The 18,650-nt window shown below is 41.8% G+C and overlaps 1 protein-coding gene across 10 annotated transcripts in view; it reads right to left on the bottom strand.

The window, feature by feature from the left end:
* Positions 1-18,650, bottom strand: part of GREB1L (GREB1 like retinoic acid receptor coactivator) — a 145,820-nt gene that overhangs the window by 3,663 nt on the left and 123,507 nt on the right. For 7 of the 10 annotated variants that reach the window (XM_068932310.1, XM_068932309.1, XM_068932312.1 and 4 more), the window contains 13 exons: positions 18,500-18,615; positions 17,871-18,115; positions 16,243-16,802; positions 15,620-15,722; positions 11,497-11,652; positions 11,122-11,261; positions 9,245-9,406; positions 8,704-8,911; positions 7,466-7,631; positions 6,195-6,422; positions 4,437-4,578; positions 3,112-3,312; positions 1,135-1,273 (listed from right to left, as the gene is read on the bottom strand). In XM_068932310.1, the coding sequence (XP_068788411.1) occupies positions 1,135-1,273; positions 3,112-3,312; positions 4,437-4,578; positions 6,195-6,422; positions 7,466-7,631; positions 8,704-8,911; positions 9,245-9,406; positions 11,122-11,261; positions 11,497-11,652; positions 15,620-15,722; positions 16,243-16,802; positions 17,871-18,115; positions 18,500-18,615 (2,566 nt within the window). The remainder of the gene's footprint in view (positions 1-1,134; positions 1,274-3,111; positions 3,313-4,436; positions 4,579-6,194; positions 6,423-7,465; positions 7,632-8,703; positions 8,912-9,244; positions 9,407-11,121; positions 11,262-11,496; positions 11,653-15,619; positions 15,723-16,242; positions 16,803-17,870; positions 18,116-18,499; positions 18,616-18,650) is intronic. The other 3 variants (XM_068932307.1, XM_068932311.1, XM_068932313.1) reach the window with 1 other exon arrangement.

The following is an 18,650-nucleotide window of genomic DNA, read 5'->3' as shown; positions in this document are numbered from 1 at the left end:
TCCTTGATCTTTTTTGTGAAGGAAAAAAACCACCCAAGAAATAAAACAAAACAAAAAATACAGGGGTCCCGGACTACCTAGAGCAGAGGCAGCTCTCATGCTTTTTAGCTTGTGCAACCTGTAGTAAACCCGCACGTATTTGCATGTGTGCATGTTTACAACACCACAGTTTTACGAGAACAAGATTGTACAGCGAAAAAAAAGAACATACAAAAAAAAGAGCATGAGAGTCACCACTGAAGCATGCAGTTATCACACGCTTCAAGCACCAAATTGCAGGACCGCAGCGGCTGTCAGGACCCACTAGCCTCCTCCGTGCCTGGCTGCTTGCATTCAGCCCAGGCTTCCACGTGCCCCGCTCCAGGGGCTTGGCGTTGTCGGCAGCATCCCCACCGAGGGCCCGTGCATCGGTGCAAGAGCAAGCTAAGAAACAGCTCTTGGGAACAGCTTCGAGTCAGCCTCTCTCTGCCTGTTAGCACGTGCACCATCCTCACGTAGCACAGGAGGGCAATACGGCTCAGGCACGTCACCACAAATACGCAGGAACTACGTAATGCGTTTAAGCATTACTAAATACCTTTGGCAACTTGCTACGTGTCACTGTTAAGACAAGCTCAATGAAGAAAGCTTTTGGTACAGTTTATAAAGTTCAGGTGGGAGCAAACCCCACTGTCTTTAAGGTAAGAGCTGCCCTGATCTGCAGCACTGAATATTTATTTCTGTTCTAGGCAGATAACTGTTACTGCAGTAGAACTCCTTGTCCTCGTCAGTCACGTCTATGCTCCAAGCTCTCCTTTCAAGCTGCTGATGGCTCAGTTCACTGACTGATTTCCATGTATCCTTCTTTCTCTGCATCTATTTCCACTTGATGTTAATTTAAAATTATTTAATGAATGCAGTTTATCAAAGCTTAGCTTAGGTCAACTTACCTGCCCTTACTTCTAACAGGGGCAGAAGTTTTTACACGCTCCAAAAATAAACAATCTATCCATTTCTTTTTAGAACAGCAGCAGCGCTAATTGTGAAAATGGCGCTATTTTAAGGAATCTCTTTCTTCCTCTATCTTTCAGTTTTCTTCTGTGCTATTACTCTGCAGGAGAACAACAGGGAGGTCCAAGAGAGCAAGCAGATTACCTTTCAGAAACCTAAACCGCTTGAGAAGGTCTGCACCAACGAATGAGTCACAGAGGTACAGCAGGAGTCCACTGAAAAACACCCCTTCACAGTTGACGTTGACCGAGTGCGGCCGGGAGCTAACATAGCATATGGCCACCTGAAACACAAGGGAAAAAGCCAGAAAGTGCTTCTGTGTTAGAAAATGCCCAGGTTTAAGACCTTTCAGTGGAATGGAGTATATATTAGCGGTAGCAGGTGAGTAAGCTGGTGCTGGTAATAAAATCTAGCAAGAAAGCAGTATTGAGCAGACTTCACCTAGGAAATAAACACAACAGACTCACTCCTAGACTGAGTTCTTGTCTGGTCACAAAGCCCTGTACATGTTATTCCAGGGCTCCCTGAAACTCATTTTCATTTTCTGCTTTTCTCTGAATTGTCTGCTTATAGCAAATATAAGATTATTTAGTTTGTTCTAATGAGGACACCTTTGATAAAGAGAGTAAGTAATTCCACGAGTACTGAAACTACAGAAACTCGCTTTCCCTTGGGCTGGGTCTGCTGACTGCAAGCTTTGACTGAAGTGCTTCCCATCGTCGGCTCTCCTGTGTGTCTGCGCCCTGACGGCCCTTCTGTATTAGAGAGTTTCTTCCCTGTCTTGCCACTGACTTCCATGAAGTTTGTCACAACTAAACCCCTGTGAGACTTTCGCCCTCCTTCAGATCCAGCTCAAACTGACCAATGAGTTAAAAAATTATGATCTGCCTAATAGCAGACATGTAAGACACACTTGCAAAAACTTCGTTTCCCTAGAAACCCAGGTAAATTAAAAAGACGAGCTTCTAATTGGAGGGCCGCATTACAAAAGACAGAAATATAAGCTTGTCCGTCAGTGCAGCAAACCACCAGGAAAGCATCATGTCAGAAACTCTCTCAGGCCAAAACACATTTGCAGCAAGGATAAATCAAATACAGATGATAAAAAGCTGTAAAAATAGGGGTATGAAGCTGATCTAAAAAATGTCATGGGTAGTTTTTGTACAGACAGCTATGCAACACACCAAGTTTTCTCAAGAATGGCATCACTAGAGCTTTTGCTCCATATGAAATATTATTTCAGACAGACATGCCCAGTTCCCTTGTAAATCACATCAGTCCATCACACATCATTGGCCTCTACCCGCACCACCCAGCTGAGAGGCTTTACTGCCAACACTGAGCTCCTGCAGCCAAGAGCAACAACGGCTTTTCAGATCGTAGACCTTGGATAATAGCCAAGCAGGAATTCTTATGATGTATTTTGTTGTTTTTTTTTTTCCTTGAGGTTTTACTTTGTTTCTGGGGCGGTGATGGTAATGTCTAATCCTTCTCCTTTGTATGAAGTGCTTGGTTTGGTGGTGGGGTCTGTTGTTGGGTATGGATGGTTGCTGAGTTTAGGTCTCATTTGAATCTTTGGTTTTGTTTTTGGTTTATTTGGGAAGGACGTAGGGGTTTTGTTTATTTTGTGTCATGAGCTGCGGAGACATTTCCTGAGGCTTGGGGGGGACTGATGTGTCTTATGTAAGGTTATAATTCTGGAGTTGTTTTGGTACTTTTTATTGGGATTGCAGTGGGAGATTTTGTGGAGTTTTGAAAGTTTGGGGTGGCTACTGTCGACTGTGGCAGTGTTTTCCCTGTCTGGTTAGATTTTAGAGGTGTAGCTATGCTTTATTCCTGAGGGGTGGGAACGTTTTTGGTTGCTGAGTGAGGTTGTTAACCGTGTTTGTTGTTTTAGAGCTTGTATGTGGTTTGTCTTGTGGGGCGACTGAGGCAGGTTAGAAGGCTGTGTGTTTATCGAGTGGAGTTTGTCATTTAGTTCAAACAGTGGAGTCTCACTGCTTTAGGTCAAAGTCTTCAAACTTTACCCTTGATGACAAGGGATCATATATAAGAAGGATTCTTCAACGTTGAAGCAAGATGTTAAAGTGAAGGTTTGCGTTTACTGTAAATATTTTGTACCTCAAGTCCGATGTTCAGGTAGCAGTCGATGGCTAATACAGGGTTCTTGAAGTTATGAATGGCCTTTGGGAAGAGTTTGTACGTCGCGTGTTGAAGGAATTTCTCCAGGAGGAACTGAGAGGGGGCTGCCAGCAACGTATGCTCGCTGTCTGGGGCGCAGACGTATTGAAGAGGCATTATCGGTGCCAAGGTGTCTGAAACCTGCAATGAAAACAAGGGGAGGCCTCTTTTAACCTGCTTACTACTAAGTGCATCTTCTCTGCAGCAGTTAATCCAGGTAGGGAGGGCACAACCGTGATGTGGCAAGAAGAGAGAAAACTGGGGAAAGACTCTAAAATCTCCGCTTGATGTTAACACAGTACCACTGCATGGAAATAAAAGAATTACTTGTTCTGTGATTGCTGAAGACCTCTGTGGATATCTCAGTGCCCAAAGGAGGATATAAAAATACATACAGAGTTTACATCATCACAACACCCATTATCCTTTCTTACTCCCAAATGAAATCCTCCTTGTGTGATGCGCAGAAAACTTTTTCTAAGGAAGAGTTTTATCATACATCAAACCATTATTACCAATTCCTCAAGAAAAGGAAATTTCAGAACCTATGAAAATGACCTCCCAAAATACTCAACTCTGGCACGTAGTCAACGTACTCTGAAATACAGGGACGAGCTTTTAAAAGAGATGGTGTGGGAAGAGTTTAAAACCACCAGAAACGCAAGCTCGTTTCTTGAAGTAAAGCCAACACTTTGAAATTTGTCTCCATTTAAAGTCAGTACAGTTAAGAGAGCACAGGTGTAACACACAAATACCCAGTATCCCTACAGCACTTTTGTAAATACCTGGATTTCCCAAGTGGACTTCAGGAGGTTCCTATTTTCAGTGCCTTTACTCAGGTCTCCTCTTGTCAGCAAGTGCAAGGACTGAAAGTCATCACAAACTAGCAGAGGCTAGAGATCAATGCCTATGTTAAAAATACTAAGACTAGGCACAGGACAACTTGCCTGCTGCTGATCAGAATGTACGCCTGCAAATGCTCCCTCCATCAGATAAATCAGTGAATAGCTAAGACCAGACTCTTTCCAACCCCATCTCACCTTCTAAGAGATTAGGAGGATTGCTGTTAATAATTTATAATTAGCAAAACATATACTATTTTCTATCTATCTGTAGTGTGCCAGCCCTACCACAGACTAGGCCACGAAAGTTAGATGTTAAAAAAGTGCTAAACAAATCTAAAGGGCCAGAAAATTCAGTATTTCTATGGGAAACAGGTCCTGATTTTATCCTTTACGTTTGATGGAGCATACATACAGACTCACCATGATTTTTGGCTTCACAACAAAGTCCTTTTGTCCTCCAACCTGAATATGTTTCTTCATGACACTGAAGTTGTTGAAGCGGCAGATGAGCAGGCCACTACTGTTTGTCCTCAGATTAAAATCTACATCTTCACAGAAATACCTGGACATTAAACATAGGATCACTAAACTAGCTGTGCTGCTGCCATGAATAACCACACATTCACACATAGGCTGCTGAAATGCACCAGAACTGGCTCAGGGCTGATTTTCAGAGACAATCTGATATGGTTCCTACACAAATTTTCCTACACAGGTCTTAAAATCCATTTCTTCAATGTGCTCCCAGTGTAGGAAAGCACTTGCAGATGACCTTAAGACAAAAGAAATCTTCACTTCTCTGTATGCACATACGTTTCTTCCCAATACAAAGTTTAAGCAGCCTTCTCACCCTCACCACGTACTGGCAACAATCATCTCTTCTCTTTTCTTTTTTTTCCCTCCCACCTGACACACCTCCATTTCTGAACACTCTTGTTCTGTTTGACATATTTTTTGATGAACTGGTATCAGGGGAGAAAGGTGGCTTTAAAAAATATTTGGCTACTGGAGACACAGCAGCTAGACATTAATGACACAATATTATTTAAGATGCAATGTCTGCTTCTGTGGGCTGACTCCCATCTCTTGATTCAACCAGTCAAATAATGTGAAATCAGCAGCCCTGGAAGCCAAGCTTGCACTGACCAAGCTTGCAGACAAGCTACAGTTCCTTGTCATTGCATTTAGATGTAGATCATTCGTTCTCTGTGGGCCCTAGTGCAATGCAAAGGATTATCTGAGCAGCAAACAGTGACACCCTCCTGAGCTCAGCCCCAGGGCTGGTTGCTCTTGCTGTGCCATAGGAGAGAAAGAAGAGACCGTGCTCTTTTCACCCTGGGGTTAGTCACCCATCTCACTTCAGCCATTTCTGTTTACACACTTTTTATTATTTATTTATTTATTTATTTATTTTTACTGCAGGAGACAGTCTTTCTGCTAGGCTTGCACATTCAACTTACAAGAAAAGAAACCAGCCAGGCCAGTAAGGATTTCCAGTAGTAACTGAGGAGTAGCAAGGAACCCTAGAAACTGTAAGTTTGTCTTCACTTAATATTAGATGAAAATGATAATCTGAGTTATCTGGCTAGGCTCCCTTAGCAGTAGCTGAAAGAGATGCAAGCATTGCCTGGAGTGTTTTAGCCCAATCTATGCTCAACCCTCAGCTCTTTAGCTAAACACCTTTAGCCCTAGATGTTTATGACAGATGGCCTGAACCACCCTCTGGAAATGGTCTTTTCCCTGCAGAGCGCCTGAACAACTAGCTGAAAGTACAAGTTTAATTCTTACTGAACTACAATAGGTGACACAAATCCGGTCCTACCTACTCAACAAATGGTTGCTGATCATGAGAAGAAAAGTTTATTCCTGATTTTTTTTTTTCCTGGCATACAGCATTGTATTTTGGAGGGAGAGTGTAAGAGATTTTTTCAGCTCTCAGTCTGACACACTGCAGCGAGATCAGGATGATTATTCAACCAACACTTCCTCTGGCTGATTTTATGTTTGGTTTGATGCCTTATTTGTTCAAGTACAGCATACATCACTCTGCGTTTATTTTCCTGATTATGTGCTTATACTTTAGACAGGAGCATCCTATTTATCTCAAAAGCATTTAGAAACATGGTGGCAAGATTCTTATCATGCCAACATATTTTACCACCAATATATTTTGCCTACCTGTTTAGATCATATTGCACATTCTGGGTCAGGTCTATGTTGAGCAGTATAAAATCACGCACGTGGCACCTGGAGAATGGAGCTTTTGCCTTCCTGGTGTTCAGCTTGCTGTTCCATTTCTGAACACCCAGTATTGCATAATGAACAATTTTGGGAGTGGCCTCAATGTGCTGGAGAATGCTCTTCAGAGACACGTTCTTACTGGAACCCCCAGGCTCCAGGGACTGACTGCAAAACGTAATCACATACAACATACAAATTTGGCTTGTTATTATTATATAGCATATACTATATATACATACACACATAGAGATAGATATATTTATAGGTATAGGACCAAGGAATACCGTTAACAATCAAGACTACTCTAGACGCTGCAAAAATATATACATGAATACATGTACTCATTTTTTAAATGACTGTAAAACTTATAGCCAACTAATCCTATCCCTGCCATCAATCTAGTCATCGCAAGACAATGGGCATTTAAGCAGAATTAGGTCTTATGTAACAATTTAGAGATGGAAAAGGAATCACCTTATGCACCATTTCTGGAAGGGTTTTTTTTTTTTTTTTTCCTGTAATGGACAGCACAAGAGAACACTGAGAACGGCTTAATGCCTTAATGCCTTCGAAAAAGCTAATGTTCTCATAACAAACTGTTTTCACTGAGAAACATAAATTGAACCAAAACAAATCAGGGAAGTAAAGTATTGAGAAACCAAATAGTCACCAAATGCAAGAACAGCCATAGGCAAAGATGAGTAATAGCACGGGGTTGTTCATGGTACTGACTATGGCACGTGAGTATGAGGGTAGAGCCAGGTGAAAGTGCACAGCAGCAGCAGGTTGGGCTTGACAGTCAAGAAGACAAATCTACAGTCTTCCTGCAGGTCGGAATGAGAGGCAGACGCGGGCAAGGAAAAGATGAACTGCTTTTCGAATTTTACGTCGTATATCTAATGCCAGTTCTACAGTTCTTGGACTATCTGAATAAAAATTGGATGAATGATGACCTCTGTGAGGCCCTTTGGCCAGGCAGTCTGGTGTTATTTCATCAAAGCCACAGCCGCAAGCTGCTCCAGCTTAGCAGTATTTAGAGTACATCCGCAGCAGTCCCAGCTGCCAGACTGTTCCAGCCATCTCGTCTTTCATACATTGTGTCAAGTGCCAGAGATAAACCTAAGTAGCAAGGGGTGGATGCAGACTGGAGCAGTGCTGCCATCTGTGACTGGTTAGCGCAAGGCCCCCAGCACTGGGCAGTTACTTACCTGGACTGTTCATGGACACTGTGCATGTTCCACAACACACAGGAATCGTCCATGACCACAATGAATGGCCACACGCACTGGCGCTTGACTCCCAGTTCCTCCAAGCGGTTTCGTTCCAGTTCTAGATTGTGGTAGGAAAGTTCCTTAATAAGAAACCTGGCAGCACCTGAGAAAACACCATAGAGAAAACATACTGAGATCTTCGCTGGACTTTATCACTCTCTCTGCCCTTCCCTTCCCTGGCCTACGACCGAAAAACAAAGCCACTCATCCTGGCCAACAGATCATCGTGAAAGAGCACTGAGAGAGGTTTCAAGTAAAATCTCAAGCACATTTGAAATCCAGGAATCTACTAAAAACCCCAGGGAAAGGCTATGTGAATATCTGCAATCATTGCTCTTTATGAATTTAGCGCTCTTAGATTAGAAAGAAGTCAATGTGTCCCTTCTGGAGTGTGAGTACATTCTAAAAGGCAGATACCAAGAAAAATGGACCTCTTAAAAGACTCTACAGAAGATGATTTTGTAGGCATTAAAGAATAACTCGAGCCCAGAAGGGGCTCAGATCCTAAAAATGAAAATACTTAAAACACCTCTTGAAGGAAAAATTCAGTGTCCATGAGAATGAAGTCCAAAGTTAAAGCCCCTAGCGTTCAGCTGCAGTTAATATTTAACTTTAGCTAACTAAAAAAGTTGTAATTTGAAAAATCATGTGCAAAGTGTCTGGAATGAACATTCAGGCAGCAGGACTGCATGAATATAAGATATGAGATTTTAAACTGAAAAGGCAATAAACAACTGCGAAGGTGACAGGACAGCGTGTACTCATGAAGAAAGACAAGAAAAGGACTATGCAAGAAAAAGCCAGGTGCAGAAGGACAGATAACAACTATAGAGATGAGTGGGAAAGCAGTGGTTTGCTGAAGAGCAGGGAAGAAACCGGAGAGAAGAAAGCAAAATTTCTGCGAGGAAAAAAAAAAAAAGCAGAACACGAAAGCAGAGACGAACACGTTTGAAAACGACAGCACAGGTTTTCCACCAGGAGGCCTTGATCAATATAAACATATATTCCACGTTCCTAACAGCATTTCTTATGCACCATCAAATTTTGCTCAGGGATTGTGCTTGTTATCACAGCACAAATGGGAAGGGCTGGTGCAAAGTCTGCTACAACATGATCCACACTGCCCAACGTGGTTTTTGCTATTTTCACAGCAATGCATTGATGGTGTCTCTTACCAACGCCAGCATTGTTGAACATGCCTGGCAGGACAAGCATGATGTGGTTGGGCCAGTATTTACGGTACAGTGGCATTTCATACTCCTTGACTACGAGGAGGTGAAGGTGGCTGATGCCTTCCATAGCATGGTAGAGGTTCAAGAGGCCGTGCTCATGGCGCCCACTCGATGGAGTGAAGATAGGACTCTTGACTGCATTCAAATTCTGCTGGAACAGGAGATATTTTGCTGTCATTGGTTAAAAAGCAGGTTATTCCTGATATGAATTTTGATTTATTTATTATTGACATTGGATTTTAAGAATATTGATCACTGTAACACATCCAGACTGGACAGGGAATTCAAAAAGAGATTATTTTCCTCCAAAACTCCAGTTCTAAGGAAAGTCAGATAAGAATCATGTAAAGGGCTTAAAGAAAAAATAAAAGAAAAAATAAAAGGGAAAAAACCCAGCCAATCACCACTGATTTTCAAGTATACATCAAGTTGACTGCAAGCAGCACAGGTAGCTAGCAGATGGATGAAAGCAACACACACCCACCTTGTCAGAAACGAGAGGGAGACGCATACTTTCTAGATGTTTTCCTTGCTTACTGAAGACAAAATGGTTCTCTTTGGACTTGGGGATTATAAAATGCAGTTGAACCTCTTCTCCTAGCATCGAGGATGAAAACGTGAATGCATGCAGGGTGGAGTCAGATATCTGTACGCAAATAAAAAGCGGGAGAAAGATTTACAAGCAGGGAACCCATAAGATATATACGGCAACCTGCTCTTGCACGTCACAATAACAGCATGCAGCCACCAGAGAAGGACGTCCACAGCATTCTCTTTCAGTAACTGAAGTTAACTTTATTATATGCTCATTTTCCTCCACCACACGCCAGATTTCTTAGGCATGTACCTTGCCTTGCTATTAAAACAACCTGCTTTCTTTACCAGTAATGATCTTTGGCCCAACCGGACTCTTCTGAAGTTCATTTGACCTGGAAATTATTTGTCAATGCTTACAAGGAGAATGTGCAAAATACAACTAACTAAGAAACAAATTTGCCCAGAACATTCAGAGACCAGTGTAGAGTACAGGTTTGCCTCCAAGCAGAACGCGCTGTCATTCAGAGACTCCAGAAGCAGCACAGCCACATTAGCGTGGTATTTTTCCTGTGACGACACTCTGCTTCTAAGCAGCTCAATAACCAAGTATTCAGGTGAACGTGAGTTTGCACGGTGCTTCACTTAACCCGTGTAAATGTGTACTAAGTGCCTACATATCTTATAAGATTTCATCCTATAGAAGCATGTGTCTACCTCAGGGTCAAAGCATTAACTCTGAGTAGTCACCTCTCTATTATCTTTACTAAAGACAGATTGAAATAATTAGCCCACGCAAAGATGAAAAATCAAAAGGGTTTTAGTTAAATTCTGTTAAAAAGTTTTAGAATCTTTCTCCCTTCATAATGCTACCTAATCAATGACTCCCCTTTGTATGTGTAATTCCTCTGTGTTCAATTATCACAATTCTATATACGCAATTCACACTTACACACATGTACAAGTAGGTATTTAGATGTATTACTAGTAGTAACGTACACAATCACTCCGTTTTATCAGCTGCACAAAGATGAGTGCAGGGAACAAGAGATGCCCTTTGGGAGGATTCGCTTGTGTCAGTGTACTTAACAAAGCATGAGGTTTAAATCAGACCTGTTGGCGCTGTTCCATAAAACTGACGTTGTACGTTTCCAGGTCAGTGTGTCTAGGCCGCGTTAGGTTAATAGCAAGCTCTTGGAAAAGATCAGCAAGCAAAGAAAGAAAGATTTGAGATGAGAAACCTCCAACTAAATCAGTTGTGGTGGTTAAGAAACAACGTCTGAGCTATTAACCAGGAAAAAATCTTACCTGCCAGCCTTCTGTGAGCGTAACTATTTGTTCTGGAGATCAAAAGGATTACTATACAGTTAAAAGTGATCGCTTTTGTCCAGTGGCTCATAAGCTACTGCCGAGAAGCATGCATAGTCACATGTGAAGGGAGGAAGTAGTAGGTCTTCCAGTCTCCCATCACAGATGTTGATGGCTGGCATTTAGGTAAGATAAGCATCTCTGTTAGTGTTACAATCCTCTCTCATGAAATACTGCAAGCCTACTGGGAAAGCGGAACAATGCTTTGGCTTGAGACAACTAGGCACAATATTCACCCGTTGTCCGAGGCAGCTGAAGAGATGAACTGCATATGCAGAAAACAACAGACACAATTGATGCTCTATGGGTCTGCAGGTCAACATCTTCCCTGAGAATGGAAGAATTAAGCAATTCCATCTCAGGAAAGATGAAAGCAAGAGTCCTGAGACCAGAGCAGTATGCCTGGAGAGACCACAGAAAAATCAAGGATGCAATTAACACCTGGGCCTTGACACCAACCTGTGCTACAGGATTAATATCCATATACTGATGGCACTGCTCACAGTGATGGAACGTATTATAAGCTGCGTATTTTGTCAACATCATGGACACTGTCTCTCTTTTCTTAGGGTCCTCTGATTTCGTTTCTCTGCTTGTTTCTGTGTACAAAGAAAAGCAACAGAAATTTACGAGTACTAAAAAACAGAGACTGTGACAATACTGTGCTTCTAAGCAGCTACCATCTCGGTAACAATTGTAAAGAACAAATAGTTTTGTTCTACATCATTTTGGAGATTTCAGGCTCTTGTGAGCTCGTGGGTTCAATTAAACCAATAAAGTACTCTGATGCTTTCCAGGAAAGTAATCCTAAAAAACTCTACATTTTTCACTGACCTTGTTTCACTCTTGACAGTTGTTCCGTGTATACAGGACTTATAGTTCTGTACTTAGGGTCATGCACACTCAGGTCAAAAGACATTTTACTGAAGATCTCAATATCCGGCCAGTGGTCATTGCTAGATTGAGTAATTTCACTGTTTTCTGTATGATCTGGAACAACATACTTTAGTATCAGACAGTATCAGACATCCACTGAAAGGTGTTTACACGATGCTTGCTGATTTACAACTGCACAAGAATTCACATGGGCACACACATAAGAAGAGATACCTTTGAATGTCATGAATATTAAGCAAAATTGAAATTACAACTCACAGAAAGCCATTTCAAACAAATGGCAATCCCTTGGAAAATGTGTGCCAGTGAAGAAGTTATCTATGAGAACTTTCTGCTCTGCTCCTCACCACGCTGCTGAGGTATAATTCACTCTGGTTTACACATAAAATGCTAAAATGAACAGTTCTATTTGTGCAGAAAATACAGGTAAGTCTCCAGCCTCTCTGTGGCTCCCTTTTTAGTACACAGGAAGGAGAATAGTGGGTAAATGAGAAGCAGAAATATCCTAAAGCAGAATGATGAAAGCAAGAAGAAAGAAGCTAGATAAAAATTATGACCTAGTAGCTGAGTACCTGAAAAAGACAGCAAAAAACCCACTGCATGGGATGCGGCCAGCAAGAAACAACTGAAATATTTGCAATAGTAACGCAACAGGACCCTGGGTTTCAGAATGGGAAAACTCAAGTTACTGGAGCAACAAACAAAGCCGAACACTAGAGACCTAACAGACCTGGCAGAGCCACCATGATTAGAATCGTACTGAAAGGCACGTGCCGAAATCAAAAAAAACAGATAAAAATAAAGATACAGATGGCAGGATATCACTGTATGAAATGAACTCTACAGAAATAGGAAGGGCAGCCTGGATACAGCAGAATTAGTTTGGATCAAAACCACAGCTTCCCATGTATAGAGTGGAAAACAACTATTATTAGTAATGGTAGAGCTCAGACATTCTTGAGTGCGACAGCTGGTGGACTTCTTTGCTCTGACAGAGCTAAGCCTCAAGTGGAGGTAACAAGAACTTTACAAAGCACAGGCCATAGAAAACAACCTTAGACTGAGTTATCATGAGTTGACTCAGTTTAAAGTTAGATGGAAGAACACATAAAAGTAGGTGAACAACTACGGTTACTGGTACCAGAAAGGCAGACTTAGATTAAACGAAGGCTAGGTCTACAGACAAGCACACGCTCGCACTACCCAGACTGACCCAACTGGACATGAGCCAGCTGCAGTTTAGAGGCCATTAACCTCTCTGGCACCGTGTTATGCTCAAACTAACAGATGCTGCCTGTCAGGTGAGGCGTATTAGTTTGTGCAAACAGACAAATCCCGAGAGAGCTGGCTCATTAAAGTCAACCGAACTGAGGAAATTAGGGACTTGTATATGAATGAGGCTTGTATCTTTGAATTTCTTTGAATTCGGCAGCTGCCAAATACAAGTAACAAGCATAGCAAGGAAGATAAAACACTAGGAGGAAGGGGCTTCAGAAGTACTGTATCAGGAATGACACTAAGAATAAAGAAAGTCCATGAGGACTGGAAAAAGCTCATCAGCACATGAAGTTCTGTCTTACACGTCAACAAGTGCACAACAAAATAAGGTTGGCCAAGCGTCAAATTGAGGTAGACCTCAGAAAAGAGCATGAAAACAATTTGCTTAGTTACACTGCCTTAGCTATATAAGTAAAAATAAATAAATTTCAGTTTTTTTTTGAATTAGGACAATTATGTCTCCAAGTGAACAAAGGCAGAAGGATTAACAAAAGTAAGACTGTGCAAATGGAAATTACTATAACCCAAGATGGAAGTAGAACTCTAAAAGCTTGATACACACTCAAACCGGAAAGAAAGAAAAATCTCCATGGCAGATTTCTAGAAAAACAGGTGTATGAAATCAGGCAGGAGCCTGATTTCAGCAGAAGCATAACCCACATATTATCATAATTGAAGAGGAGATACAGTAATCTACAGAACTCTGGGTCCATTGCCTTGACCTTGGTAATATTCAGGGCTTGGGGAGGGTGAAGGAAATAATGAAAAATGTAAAAAAATGCAACATGGTTAAAAATGTAAAATGTAAAAAAATGCAACATGGATTAACCAAAGAAATCCTGTGTTAGTTTCATTGAACACATTTCTTTAATGATATATCTGCTTCTCTAAACAAAATGAAAGCAATCTTTCCGGATTTAAGTAAAGCATTTGATATGACACTATATGACAAATTATTAATATAGCTGAAGAAACTGGAGATTAGTGAATGGTTTGTAAACTGAACCAGAAGGTGATTGAACATAAGATGGCAGCATGTAACACCATAAGCATTAAGGCAGATGGAGGTTAGTAGTGAAGTTAAAGATCAGCAGCAAGCCATGTTGGTTGTTATTTTCACTAACGTTACTGACTCAAAAAACAATGGCTTAAGTTTGCTGGTGACACAAATCTCAGCACCACTGTCAACAAGAGGAGGAATAGAAAATCATCCGGAAAGAAGTCAAAACCCTTGAAAACTATGGTAATAGAAACTGGATGACGTTCAACAGAAGATAAATATGAGTCACATATACAGACAAGGACTAATAGCAAGAATTTATGCAGTAGGTTGGGAGTCGCTAAGTTGGAAATGACTGAGTTGCAGAGGGACCGATGAGCCCAGGCTAAGTATCACTGCCAGTGAGATGTGAGAATGAAAAAAGACAAAAGCAACCATCAATGCTTCGTCAATTATGGAGCTTCCAGTGAAGACAGAGAAATACAAAAGCTGTTGTACGCTGGGTTGGTTAAACATCCTGCAGAATACTGCATACGGTTCTGCTCATCCTCATTCCAGAAAGATAAATTGAAAACGGATGTGTAGACAAGAGCTACAAAACCGGTGAGAAGAATAAAGAGCCTGTCACTTGTGAGGCATCTGTAAGCTGGCTCAGGCTACCTAGATAAAAGCTGAAAAGGGATAAGATTGCTGCCCAAATACATCATAGAGGCAAACATCAAAGATAGGAAAAAGTATTTTGACTTTTTTAGAAAGGAACATCTTTGGGTTGGAGAATAAAATAGTACTTTCAATCATCAGAGGGGAAAGACTCTGTAAAAGCATTCCAGTAGAAGCAGCGGGAGCAAAAAAACCACAACCAAAAATCCCAAATAAACTCAAACTGCTCTTCAGATGGAGCTTCCTACATTCCTGCAAGGGGTGTGACATGGTTGCTGCGATCACAGCAGGCCAAACCACATGACACAGAACCTTTCTTATATTTTGATGTTCCATCTTAAGTTTCGGAGATATTTTAGTTCAAATAATGAGAGAAAAACAACCCTTGAAGCTCCAAACCGCAGAAAAAATACAATTTTTTACATCTTAGCACCTTCGGAACAGACATGCAAATTAATCTTTTTCAAAGGTTGGAAGATAGCTACATTTTTTGGATGCCATTCTAACGGTCATCAGATTTGTGCACCAGGGAGTTCTCTTCACTACAAAGCCACAAGAACACCCGGAATGAACACTCATTTCCTTTAAAAGGTTTGTGCTTCCCAAAGCTGGGTCCTGCCACAGCAGCTAACAGACCTGTGAGATCTGACAAATGTACAGAAATCCAAAGAGGCTCCCCCCTCCCCTCTCTCCTCTGCAAGCTGGGGACAGAAGATAATCTAGAAATTCATATCTATATATAATTAAACATAAATAATATTGAAGTTTCAGCCAGCAAAGGAATGTTCTTTCTCTCTTGTCTGTTTAAAAGCTGCCAGTGCTTAAAACTAGGAAGCAGAGATAACATGGGCAGATGTCACCTACAGTTCCGTATTCACTTTCATTTCAGTGCTATCTAAATATACCAACCCCCAAAATATTTAAAAGTTCTCAGATAAGCCCTACATGAAATTTACATTTTTATTCTGCTGTGTTTAAATATAGGCAGATACCTACAGCAAGTCTAGCTACACATTAATGGACAGGGTAAGCGGTAGGTATAATTTACAAAGTCTTTAAAAAACGGTCATTTTAACACAGACTCTTTTTAACGCATTCTAAGAATGACTGCTAAATACTTACTGGTATTAATCTCTTCTTCATCATAAACATCTACTTCCAGCAACCTGATCAGCATGCGAAAAAGAATCCTTAGGAACTGCAAGTATGAGCCAGTCTTTCCCACCTGAACCAGAGATGAAAAAAAGTCCAAATCCCAACTCAGAATAATATGAAGGAAGGTTGTATTTCAGATAAATGTATTTGGGCTCACTCCTCCTATTTTGCCATTCTAGTTCTGCCTGAAAACAGAACAAGTAATATTCCCCGTTATGCTGAAAGGTATTACAGAATTGATCTAGGAGCAAAATGCGGCCCAGAGTCTGCATCATTTTTGTATGCAGGGAGACTGGTAGAGGTTAACTACTCTCCAGTGATGTGCTCATCACAATTTTACGCCTGGTCCCATGCACAGGCATTTCACTGAGGCTAAAGGATGACAAACAGAATCATCCCCCCTCTCCTTACCACTTCCAGCATGGATTTAAGCTCAAAATTTGACAGATTTTTGATCTAGAAACACATCACTGCTTACAACTTTGCACAGGGCCTTTAAAGCATAATCTCTATTTTTACAGCTGTAACAGGCCTCATCATCTGTCCTCTCATCCTGTTAATACGGCAAGAGGAAGGAACTGTTCTCTTACTTGTGGTGGTCCTGTCAAAAGCAGCCGCCTGGGGTGAAAGTTCCTCGAGCCAGACGTCTCACTCTGATGGCTGTAGTCTGCATGGTGCTGTCGGGCTGTCGTCCACTGCCTGTAGTAGAGAGACTGCTCTTCACTGTTCATATCTTTGTGAAGCAAAGGCCTCAGGGAGCTCAGCCACGACACGTCAGCATGAGGCAGGAGGGCAGAGGAGGAAGGCAAATTCCCAGTTTTCTGTGAGCTCAGGAGGCAGTAGGCAGCTTTCGACAGGATGACAATGCGTGGCAGGGCAGCACGGAGGGCCTTTCCATCTTTGGCCAAATGGCCAGGCCACCGAAACGTCCGGGACACTGAAGATGATGACAATTTAGAAGTGGTGCTGCTAGCCATCTGGTTACCCAGGGAGTCGCATTCTTGTTTCAGGGTATCTCCAGCTGTAAAACCAGGGTAAGTTCCCTCATCTACTGAGCTGTGTGCCACAGTCTGAAAGTTAAACGACGGTGCTTGCTTCTGAGACTTGTCTGCAGCGCTTGAGGAGCTCACACCGTTGTCAGCCAGGGAACCTGGAGAAACAAGGCAGCAGGCAGTGAACAGATACTGGCCAACATTAGAAAACGCAAATGAAACACAAACTCATCTGATGTATGGGAAAATGCTAGCCTACAAATACTTCTGTTCAGCAAGAACTGCTGGGTGAGCTTATTACCTGGCTTAGGTCAGAAGGTCATTTCATTTAAAAAGAAATCATCAATATCCATCTGTCTCTCTTGCTGGAGAGGCAACAGCCCTTCTAATTAGCGCTCAGAGTGCAAACACAAGTGTCCCAAAACCAAACGACAGCGAATCTGTTTGTTAACTATCATTTCCCAACTGGGATTTGGAATCTGATGGTACAGCTTTCTGAAACGCCAGCATGACATACCACATCAGATTAGTTTGACCCTCCTTGCTGTCGAGAACAAAGCATTCGTTTCTCTGCAGCCTTAATGTGAACTGGACTATGTTCCCTTTCCCATACCAGTCAGCTTTAAGTTGATGTATGGGGAAGACTCTGTACATGGCAGAGCCCAACTAATCTGTCTTAACACAGCAAACTCACAGGGCATCAATGGGAAAGACCCAGAAGTACCAGCAGAATGCCAGAAGGGAAGGTTAGCAAGATACGTTTCTTCACTGAGGCCCAAAGAGGTAGGGCCAGATCCAGGCATTCTGCTGGTCTTGGCAAAGAGGCCCAATCCTCACTTACCCACAGCCACCTCCACAGTTACTGAGCATTTTGGTATTCCTAAAGTTTTATGCCATCCATTTCTACTCTGAATTTTAAGATGTTTTCAAGATCCACCAAACAAAACTATCAACTAACATGAAACGTTTGTTTTAAAAAAAAAATCACAAGGCACCCTTAGCTATGACACCCCATCCTCCCACTGTAACACATCCCCTTTTAGCTGTAGACAGGAAAATCACTCACTGCGGCAAGAATCTACTGCTAACACGTTATTGCCTGGCTTGCAGTAGGATACAGCTACATTGCCCATATTTGACTAAACACCTCAATGTTTGCATTCAAATTCTAATAACGTATGAATGAAGACTTACTCTTCAGAGCAACAGCAGAATGAGTAACTGACCTGATGTTCCAGTGACAGCACTGCTATTACTCTGGGGTCTGTCCAAGTCTATCAGCAGCTCATCAGAATCATTCTCGCTACCATTAGCCTTCTCGTGCTCCTTCTCACTAAGGTCAAGAGCTACAATAGGCCCTCGAATTGCCTCCTTCGAGACATAGCAGCACGCCAGGCCTACTTCTTGCTCTAATGCAGTCCGAGTTAAGTAGCTTGAGTCAATTAGTCGAAGGTCACAGTATTTCAATGACCTAGAAAATCCAACCCAAGAAAAATGGATGTTTTGTTTCCTCTGTCTTTGAAGAACCCTATCTTTTAATTGCTTATTAAATATTCATGAGCAACATTATTAGCCCGCAAATATCAAGTGATTTTAAAATACCCAGCGTGTTTATGTTCCTTGGTACCTTGACCAGATGTTCACTGAACCACACATTGCAGAAGCTCTACTTTTCACAGGTTGCATTTTTCAAAATTTTAAACTGTACCCAAGGAAAGTCTTCTAAAATACACTTGTTGTGAAAAATAACCAGATAGGATCAAGCCACCAGTTGCAAGTCATACACTTATCCTCCCCCAAAAAACTTATCTAAACGTTGTAGGGAACAATCACGAGGCAAGAATAACAACAGCACCTGGGGAAAGTTTCTCCCAGAGGGTCCTTTCCAGTTAGAATAACAATGCAAGGTAGACCTTCTAAATCCTGATAGGTGCGAGGAATCCAGTCTTCCTGCTCATTTCCTCTCCAAGCCTGCAAACAGATAATATTCCAGTCACTTCTAAATT

Source organism: Struthio camelus, chromosome 2 (genome assembly GCF_040807025.1).
Source record: "Struthio camelus isolate bStrCam1 chromosome 2, bStrCam1.hap1, whole genome shotgun sequence".
In the NCBI taxonomy this organism is placed as follows: domain Eukaryota; kingdom Metazoa; phylum Chordata; class Aves; order Struthioniformes; family Struthionidae; genus Struthio; species Struthio camelus.
This window is presented reverse-complemented; position numbering and strand designations above follow the sequence as displayed.